The 10,694-nt window shown below is 39.5% G+C and overlaps 1 protein-coding gene across 1 annotated transcript in view; it reads right to left on the minus strand.

The window, feature by feature from the left end:
* Positions 1 to 10,694, minus strand: part of SMG1 (SMG1 nonsense mediated mRNA decay associated PI3K related kinase) — a gene marked incomplete in the record, with an annotated part of 101,565 nt that overhangs the window by 33,648 nt on the left and 57,223 nt on the right. Inside the window, 6 exon segments of the mRNA XM_014587089.2 lie at positions 3,332 to 3,554; positions 6,692 to 6,846; positions 7,144 to 7,361; positions 8,303 to 8,464; positions 9,208 to 9,385; positions 9,500 to 9,730. Of these exon segments, the coding sequence (XP_014442575.1) occupies positions 3,332 to 3,554; positions 6,692 to 6,846; positions 7,144 to 7,361; positions 8,303 to 8,464; positions 9,208 to 9,385; positions 9,500 to 9,730 (1,167 nt within the window).

Below are 10,694 nucleotides of genomic sequence, written 5' to 3' on the forward strand. Positions count from 1 at the left end.
GGGAACCAGCAGTTAGCGTAATGGCTATGTCGCTGGACTCCCACGTAGTCGACCCCGGTTCACGTCCCGGACCCGGTGGCTTAAAACTCACGCCAGGCGTGTATGCGTGCGTGCCCAAGATCCCGAGAGGAGAATGGAGGAGAAGGGACTGCGGCGTGACTATCCCCCCTGGGGGGTGATTTCTTGCTTTCTGTCTCTATGTCTCTCTCTGTCTGTCTGGCGAGTGCAAGCACCCTAGTGAAAAACCTCTCCAAAAAAAAAATAAAACCAAAAATCCAATACTGATTTTTTAAAAAATGGAAGTAGTGAAAACACACACACACACACAGACACTAACACACAATATGATCCCATTCAAATGAAGCTCAAAAAAGGTAAGAAACCAAACAGTAAATCATTTAGAAATACATGTATCGTCAAAAAGTACTTTTTAAAAAGAAGGTAATGGGGCTGGCCCCAGAGCCAAGGAATTAAAGCAACTAGATCCCACATTACTGATCACAGTGTGAATCCAATTTAAGTATGCAGAAAAACGGGACCAGCAGTTAGCGTAATGGTTATGTCGCTGGACTCCCATGTAGTCGACCGCGGTTCGAGTCCCGGACCCAGTGGCTTAAAACACGCCGGGTGTGTGTGCGTGCCCAAGATCCCAAGAAGAGAATGGATTGTGGAGTGGCCATTCCCTCGGGGGGTTATTTCTCGCTTTCTGTCTCTCTGTCTGGCGAGCACATGCGCCCTATAGCAAAAACCTCTCCAAAAAAAAGAAAAACACAATACCTTCTAATAATCACAGAGAATGGACTGCATGCACAGTTGTGCAAACAAAATGGTTTGACAAACAAAATGTGTGCTTAAAATCCCAAGAAGATGTAACAATGAAAGAGAAGAATTGTAGGATGTCCACATCCACCTGGGAGGTGCTTTTTTCCCCCTTTTTGGTGAGTGCACATGTGCTCCAACAATTAAAAAAAAAAGAAAAAAAAGGAAAAGTAGGTAATGATTAATTCAAAACAGTACTTTTAGGGAGTCAAATATAGCTAGGCAGAGATAAATGAGACTTTTATAAAGTTCTATTTCTTCCTTTAAAAAAAAAAAAAGAGAAAGAGAGAGATTTTGCAAGTGTACTTGCCAGAGAAAGATAAAGAGAGAGAAAGTGAGAGATCACCTTTGAGGAGGGATGGCCATACCACTATCTGTTCTCCTCCATTCTGCTCAGGATTCTGGGCACTCACGCGTGTTCCTGCCATGAGTTTCAAGCCACCAGGTCTGGGTGGGCCTCAAACCACAGTCAGCCATGTGGGAGTCTAGTATTTTAACCACTACCCTCACTACCCTACCAGCTGGCCTCAAAGTTCTATTTCTCTAGTTAATTTTTTTATTTGAGCTGCTAAAATCTGAAGGTCTTCTTTTTAATTTTTGAAAGTATCCTTTTCTTTTTTTTTTTTTTTGAGAGGTTTTTGCTATAGTGCTCACCAGAAAGAGACAGAAAGTGAGAAATCCACCCCCCCGGGGAGATGGCACACCACAATCCTTTCTCTTGGGATCTTGGGCACACACACACACACACACACACACACACACGGCGTTTGAGTTTAAGCCACCAGGAAATCTGGGACTTGAACTGCGGTCGACTACATTGGAGTCCAATGACATAGCCATGACGCCAGCTGCTGGTCCCAATTTTTTAAAAATTATCTTTTATAAAGTACTACCATTAAAAAATTTCTCAATGATTTACTTCTCAATGATTTACTTCACATACTCACGTTTTAAAAAGTATTTTTCCTGTCCTGTCCTCTAAGTTTCTTACTTACTGAGAGGAAGATAAAGCAGTTAGAACCCAGGAGCTGAAAAGCTATTGTAGTAACACAAATGGACTCACATGGGGAAAGTTCTGGGTCTGTGACACTGTACACCTCACTGAGCACGTCCACACTGCAGTGGTCTGTGATCTTTGCCATCTGAGACTGGGGGTAAAAGGCAGTATGGGAACCCTACTGCGGGTGCCTGTATCTTTGCCCGTCTGTCTGTCTATGTCTGTCTCATGGAAGAAATACATGAAATAACTTTATTTTTAAAGTCACAAAAAAGGAACCAGCAGAATGTGCAATTGTTACGTCACTGGACTCCCATGTAGTCAACCATGGTTCAAGTCCTGGACCTGGTGGCTAAAGACTCACACTGGGTATGTGTGGGTGTGTAGCCAAAATCCCAAGAAGAGAATGGAGAAGGGATTCCATTGTAGCCATTGCCCCTAGGTGGTGGTGGTGGTAGGGGGGGTTGGAGGTTGGAATATTTCTTGCTTTCTGTCTTTCTGGTAAGGGCATATGCCCCTATAGCAAAAATCACTCTAAAGAAAAAAAAAAAAAGAAGTCTCAAAGTAATAAAGAGGCTCTGCCAACGGATGATGCTTTGCTATAAAAGACAAAGACCGAAGAGAATATATATAGAATTTAAGAGACCAAAACATAATAGATAAGAGTTCTCAAATACCTAAAAACACTAATCATCCTAAGTACCACACAACAAACTTAGTTCAAAACAATTACTTATGAAGATAATGTTGTTGGGTCAGCTCTATAGTGCGGGGTAGGAGCCAGATCCCATATTGCCAACTGAGGTTTAAATTCTGGCCCTGGAAGCTTGAAACACATACTAGGCAAGTGTGCACGCATGCCCAAAATCCCAAAAAGATGGAGAAATTGAAGAAAAAAGGATTGTGATGTGACCACGCCATACCAAGGGGTGCTTTCTATCTCTAATAGCATACTTGACCCTCCAGCAATAAAAAAAAAGGGCAATACTGAATTTTCATCTCAAGAAAAACTATATGCAGGGGCCAGCAAGTGGCATACTGGCTAAAGATGCTGGACTCCTACATGGCTGACCATGGTTCAAGTCTCGGACCTGGTGGCTTGCTTTCTCACTTCCTCTCTCTCTCTCTCTGTCTCTCTCTGATCAAACTGGAAAATAATAATGATAATAAATAAATAAAGTTAAATAAAATAATTAGAAAAAAAAGAAAAACTATATGCACACAAGATTAAATTTATCTTTTCTGAAGATAATAGAGCAGGCTACAAATATAGCTCCAGGTCAGAACCCCTCCCTTGGCTAATTTTTTCCGGTACATTCTTCTGTGGGATGAACCCACCATACATGAAAGAACAGGTGCCTTTGCCAACTCTTCTTACCAGCACTCAAATTCTCAATCAATCAATCAATCAATCAATCAATCAATGTCATGTGTTTCAATTAAATAGTCTACTTATTTAGACTTTGCACCTCAGAAGAAATCTTCCCTTTTATTTGCATTCTTGAGATTTTGTACCTCTTTAAATGGAATCCAACTGCTTCCAGGCTTTGCAGGGTTTGATGGGGTCTTCAGTTTTTCTAGAGCATTTTCAATCGCATCACCATAATTATCCTGAAACCACTTCTCGTGAGGCGTTTCTGCAGGGGCTGCTGTGATACTCCTTACATGTTCCAAAGCAAACACGATGGGCTTCATCAGCGCCGTGTGTTTTTCCCGCATGATTGCAATTTTCTCTTCTCTGATCAGGAAGATATTTTTACTCAAAACCTTATTATAGATTCAGATTCTACACAAACCCAGAACAACATAAATTTATCAAGTGCAAATAAATAGCTCAAAGAATAAATCTAAATAAGGTAATAACATATTAGCAAAGTAACCTAACAGCACTGTTTCTAAAAACCTAACACATAAAAGAGCAGCCTCTCTTTTCAATAAAAGTTGCAGGGAAAATGGGAGATGCCAAGCAGAAGAATGAAGTTGGGCCTTATCTTAAACCATATGCAAAAAAAAAAAAAAAAAAATAACCCAAAACGGATCAAAGACCCAAACTCAAGAACTAACACTGTATCTTAGAAGAAAACACAGGGACAGGCTCCATGAAAACAAGATTTGGGAATGATTGCCTGGACATGGCACCAGAAGCACAGTATCAAAAAGAAAAGAAAAACTAAACTGAATTACACCCAAATTACAAAGTTTCTACCTTTTTCTTTTTTTGAGAGGTTTTTGCTATAAAGAGCATGTCCTCACCAGAGGAGACAGAGACAGAAAGAGAGATAGAAAGCAAGAAATCATCCCCCAAGGGAGATGGCCACACCGCAATCCTTTCTCCTCCATTCTCCTCTCAGGATCTTGGGCACACATGCACACGTACCCCGCATGAGTTTAAGCCACCGAGTCCTGGACTCGAACCGCGGTCGACTACATGGGAGTCCAGCGACATAGCCATTACGCAAACTGCTGGACTCCCAAAAAGTTTCTACTTTTTAAAGAGAAGATCCCGCCATGCCTTGATCCTCCTGCTTCCACCTCTCAGCTATGTCTAGAAGACATGCATCACCATGTCCAGCTCTTTTCTAGACAGTCTCATGATGTGAGACAGGTCAACCTGAAGCTTTCAATGCTCTTGCTTCAGCCTCCCAAGTCACTGGGATTACAGGTGCACACCACCATGTCTGGCCTCTACACAGGACCAAGAATCTAACCTGAGCTTCTCATGTGGTCCCAGCCTGCAGAGCACAACCAGCACCACCATGTCTGGGTCAAAAATTAAAAACTTCTGTGCACCAGGAGATACTATCAAGAAAGTAAAAGACAACCCACAGCACAATAAATAATATTTGCAAATCATGTATCTGGTTAATATCCATTATATATAAATAATTCCTACATGGGAGCAGCAGTTAGTGTAATGGCTATGTCGCTGGACTCCCATGTGGTTAGACCACAGTTCAAGTCCCGGGCCTGGTAGCTTAAACTCACGCTAAGCGCCTGTACATGCGTTCCCAAGATCCGGAGAGGAGAAGGGATTGTGGAGTGGCCATCTCCCCTGGGGCGTGATTTCTCACTTTCTGTCCGTCTGTCTGTCTGGTGAGTGCACATGCCCTATAGCAAAACTAGAAATAAAATTAAATAAAAGAAAAAAAAATAATTCCTACAACTCAACAATAAACAGCCCAATTCAAAAAAGGGTCAAGAATTTGAAATGAAGACCAGTCTCACAGCATAGCAACTAATCACTGTGCAAAGGAAGCTAGATACCACATGCCCAATGGGGTTCAAAACCCAGCCCCAGTAGCAACATGTCAGACATGAATGTGTTCAGGATCCTGATGAGATGGAGAACCAGAACAAGGATTGTAGTGCAACCAAGCCCTGTTGTACGGATGCTTTTCCTCCCTCTCTGTGTCTTTGGAAGGCAGGAAAGGGTTCTTGCTCTCTCTCATGCGCACACATGTACTTTTCTTATCAGGAACAATGAAAAATTTAAAAATAAAACAAGGACTTGAATTGACATTCTCCAAAGATAACCAAATGGCTGATAAGCTCATGAAAATAAGTTCAACTTCATCAATCATGAGGGAAATGCAAATCAAAACCACATGAGATACCTAACCTTACACCCATCAGGATAGCCATTACACAAAAGAGAAATAAACAAGTATTGACAAGCATAAGGAGAAGCGGAAACCCTCACTAACTTGGTGGGAATGTAAAATGTGCAGCTACTATGGAAACAGTTTTTGGGTTCCTAAACCAAGTAAACATAGAACTGCCAGATGATTCAGAAAATATACTGTATTATACAAATACTCACAAAATACACACAAAATAACTGAAATCAAGGATTCAAATAGAGATTTCTACACCAGTGTTCAGAGCACCACAATCACACAGCCACAATGCAGAAGTAAATGTTCATTGACAGATAAATGACAAAAGCATAGTATAAACAATGAAATATTACTATCATTATTATTATTAATTTCTAGACGATTTATGTGCTTATTGAAGAGACGGAGAAAAGGCAAGAGAGGTAAAGTGAGAAAGCACCCCCCCCCCCATAGGGGATAGTTACGCAGCAATCCCTTCTCCTCTTCTCTTATCGGCATTTTGGGCACACACGCACACATGCCCAGTGTGTGGACTCAAGCTGCTGAGTCCAGGACTGTAACAGCACAGTCGACCATGTGGGATTCACCTACCTTAACCACCACACCAGCAGCTAATCCTACAATTAAATATTAAGCCATAACAAGGAGTAAATTCTAGGGGCTAGCAGATGGCATGATGGTTGGAGTGCTGGATTCCTACGTGGCTGACCACAGTTCGAGTCCCAGACCTGATGGTTTGCTTTCTCACTCTCTCACTCTCTTTCTCTGTCTCTCTCACTCTCTTTCTCTGTCTCTCTCTGGCCCTCTCTGATGAGTGCATGTGCCCTACAGAAAATTTTAAAAAATAGTAATAGCAATACATTTTTAAAAAGAAATGAAATTCTAATACACGCTACAACACAGATATCCCTGAAAAGCATCTTAGGTGCTAAGTGAAAGTCAGACACAAAAGGATGAATAATGTATGATCCCACTCATATGAGGTACCTAAAATAACCAATTCATAGAGACAGAAAGTAGAATAAAAGTAACCAGAATGCAAAGTTAAGAGGAAAAGTGAGTCACTGTTTACCAAGTTAAGAGCTTGTTTGAAATAATAAACAAGCAATGGAGATGAATAGGGGTGATAGTTGCACAATGTTGTGAATTCACTTAATGCCACTTAAAAATGGTTAGAGTAATAAATTTAATGTTATATAGATTTCACCACATTAAGAAAAAGGAGGCAGCCTCTGTACCAAAGCATATGAAAACATACTTGCGTAAGGTGTTGTTGTTCTGAACTCTCTTCACTTCATCTTCAAGCTGCTGAATCCGTCTCAGAACATACATGTGCTGCTGTAGCAGAACTCCCAGCCACAGCTCATCCCAGAGCACAGTGACCCTGCGCAGCTCCGCCACCAGCATCTGAACCTGCACACATGGCACATCCAAAGAGCTCATGTACGAGTCAGTGCCCAACCCAGTTCTTCACACACTGGACATCAGGAGTTAAAGGTGCATTTCTTGCTCATTATATGACTAGGGAACGCTAATTACTGAGTCGATTAAATGCAGATTGGTAAAATTAGTTTTGATTAGCTTTGTTACTCAATATTAATAACAATATCATTCCATGATGGTTTTGATGGGTTTTGTGTCCAGGGTTTTTTTTAGGGGACTTGCTTAATAAAAATTGCTTTAAAATACATGAGTTTGTTTTCTTTATACCTGTAATACCATAGTTGGGTTTGCAGAGGACAACTTATCTACAATTTTGCTGTAACAATCCTGCATCATGGCTTGGTCTTCATTTAATCCACTTTTAGGTTCATCCTTATTGCTATCCTGAGAAGCGGTAGGACTTCCTCCCTCACATTCAGAGACCAGCAATTCTTCGCCTTGAATATTGCCAAGTAAAGTTGGAATTGCAGAGGAAAATTTATTTCCTATAATCAAATGAGGGTAAGAAATACTTTGAATGTTTCTCCCACATGCTTTTATTTATTTATTTACTTATTTCATTTTATTATTATTTTTTAATTTTGCTATAGGATACACACGCTCACTAGAGAGAGAGAGAGAGACAGAGAGAGAGAGAGAAAGCTGCTGGGTCCAGGACTTGAACTATGGTCAGCCATGTGAGAGTCCAGCACTTTAACCACAACACCTGCTGGCCCCCAACTCCCAACTGCTTTTACCAAGCCAGGGAAAACATCAATATCTACTCAACTCCAGAGAACTCATTTAACTAATGCGTCTTCTGTGCAATAAAATGACTAAAGGTTGTGGATATTCTCCTTTACACTGGTTGAGTTTTCACATTTACTAGTTTTTTTTTTCCCCCAAGAATTATTTTACGTTTTTTTTTTTTTTTTTTTTTTTTTTTAATTTGTCCTCAGAAAGACAGACAGAAACAGGGAAAGTGAGAAACCAAGCCACCAGATTCGGGACTTGAATTGCAGTTGGCCACGTAGGAGTTCAGTACCTTTAACCACCACGCCACCTGCCAACCCTATTTATTAGTATTATCAGTTAATAGAAACTCAATATTGGGGAAGATAATGAATAGCTCTCTAACAAATGTGTTCCCCCAGCAAGGGTCCAGAACTTGATTGAAATCTCATCTACCAGTTATATCTCAGTAAACCTGAGAGAGTTATTCTACTTTTCCATGCCTTGGTAGTTACTGTAGGAAGTGAAGATAATGTACAAAATACATATCCTAGTGCCAGATACATAGTAGTTACTTCCTCAGTGATGACTGCAACTACTGAAGAAAACTACAAACTTTACCAACTCTAAAACATGAAGCTCAAAAATGTGATCCAACAAAAATTATTAGCAAAATAATTTGTAATTAAGAGAGCAGTATTTCAGGATTCCATACCTGAAGCCTGGGATTCACTACTAAGTGATATGGTACCCACTATTGCAGGATACAGGATGAGATGCGGAGAATCTTGAGCCACACGGCAGAGGAGGTTACAAATACTCTGGCGCACATATACTTCAGGGTGGTTTAAGCGTGAGAAGAGCTGTGGAATAATTCCTTCAGGATAAGAAAGAAAGATATTTTCAAGTTATGAAAAACTGTCAGGATGGTGGATGGGAAAGGATAAAACCTGGCACACGTCAGCATTAACACAGATTTTAAGGGTTTTGACTTTCTCCCTGAGATAACAAAAAACTATACACAATAGTTCTTGATTTCCTGATTTAATCAGGTTACAGAGCTATAATCGAAGTCCACAAAAACAACTCAAAATGTTCTCAAGAAATATTCTTTCTGTGAATGCCCACAAGGAAAGAAGATAAATGATATACAAAATCTTTTGGAACATATTTTCACCTCCCTCTTCAAAGCCCATTTTGTAAATAAAAAATTCCTCTTGGGGACCAGCAGGTGGCCTGGTGGTTAAGGTGCTGGACACTCCCACATGGCTGACCATGGTTCAAGTCCTGGACCTGGTAGCTTGCGCTCGCGCTCGCTCGTTCTCCTGCGCGCTCTCTCTCTCTGATCAAATTAAAATAAATGAATGAATAAATAAAATAAATAAAGTTAAATAATTCTTTAAAAAAAAAAAAAGTTCCTCTTGGCTTCCAACCTGTTTCCTTGAAAGGTAGGAGGGAACACCTTAGTGGTATAACAAGACGACCAGGGTATCCTGTGAACAAAGTGGCTTTTCTCTAGCCCAAATAATAAACATTAAGGACCTACTATTTTTTTTTGTTGTTTTATCTATCCCCTCTGCAGAAGTAATTTTTTTCTGAAATATTTTACTGGGCCATCACCTCTCCATGGAGCTGTAGGTGTTGTTTCCAAACCATGTTCCAGATACTGCCGAAGCTCACCGGCATGTTTCACAAGCAATCTGAGCAGTCGCAAGGTAGCCATCACAATCATGTCATCGGTGCTCTGTTCTGCTCTATGACTTAAATGTAGCCTAGGGTCATCCTCATCTAAAGGAATCTAAGAGTGAAAGATTAAGGGGAGAAATTAGAAAGAAACTCAGAATATCACTTTTGCTTCCTAAGAAAGAAATTCTCAATAAATTTTCTAAAAACAGAACACTGTGCTACCTACTTGACCTGCGTTGAGTTTAAGGAAAGTAAAATATGCGCTGCATGACAGTTTGTACAAGCTGAAGATTCTATCTACAACTTTCCTCCATACTTTAATAACTCCTTCAGTTGCACTTTCATCAAGTTCTGAAAGCCACGGGCAGCTTGATATTAACTGACGCCAGATAACATCAACCATGTCATCTTCTTCATTATCTTCATTCTCTGTTATCTGAAGTGTTATATCTTCATCCTGAAGAGAAATTGAGTATGATATGCTATTTTTTAAATACAAAATGAAAATAGAAGAAAGTATATGATTTAACTATCAAATCAAACTTTTTCTCATTTATGAAAAACTAAATCATTATACATTAGTGTTATATATGCTAAATGAATACCAGTAATATTTTCATTATGTATATTTACTAATGTAATAAAGGATTTAACATTTAGCAAAAATGAAAGACTTTGTTTCTTTATTATTATAAATGCTACTAAATGATAATATTCTACCTACAGAAAACTAAATATAACTATTAATAAGTCTAAAGTTGAAATGTACACACCCAACAGAGACTACCCTCTTATGGTACTATATATGTTCCCAGCACCAGCTCTAACAGAGACCTACAGATGCTCTTGTTTACAGTAAGAACTGAATCAAGGTAGCTGAGTTTGGCAAACAAATCCATGCCTTCAAGACTGCAACTGAAGACTTAATTGTTACAGCATTCTATTAATAATTGACAGAATGTTGACAGCTAAAGGAGTGAATCCCACCAAACTTCTAGTTGGCTGTTTTCAGCTCTGGCTGGCTGTTGGAACCACCTATAGCTTAAACACACATACGTACCACACCTGTTCAGAGTATCTAGGGGTAGGGTTCATGTATTGGCATATTTTAAACCTCTCAATCTGCAGTTAAGAAGCTAATTTCTAACTGGAAGAGCAATTTAAAAAGAAATTAATTAATATAAAACAAACCACCCATTTTAAACAGGACCTTAAGGAAATAACTTACTTTTCCAATAAATGATATTCTTAGAAAAATAATGTAACTCACTTCAATCTTAAAATTCAAAGTTTTTATTTGTAATAACTACCTAAACCCCATACAACATTTAATCAAGAAAATGTGATCAATTTCTTCAAAATCAATGAGTTGTTACAGGGATCCTGATACCAGCTCCCCCAAACACTATATTTCATTTTCC

Source organism: Tupaia chinensis, unplaced genomic scaffold, assembly GCF_000334495.1.
Source record: "Tupaia chinensis unplaced genomic scaffold, TupChi_1.0 Scaffold000182_1, whole genome shotgun sequence".
Classification (NCBI taxonomy): Eukaryota; Metazoa; Chordata; class Mammalia; order Scandentia; family Tupaiidae; genus Tupaia; species Tupaia belangeri.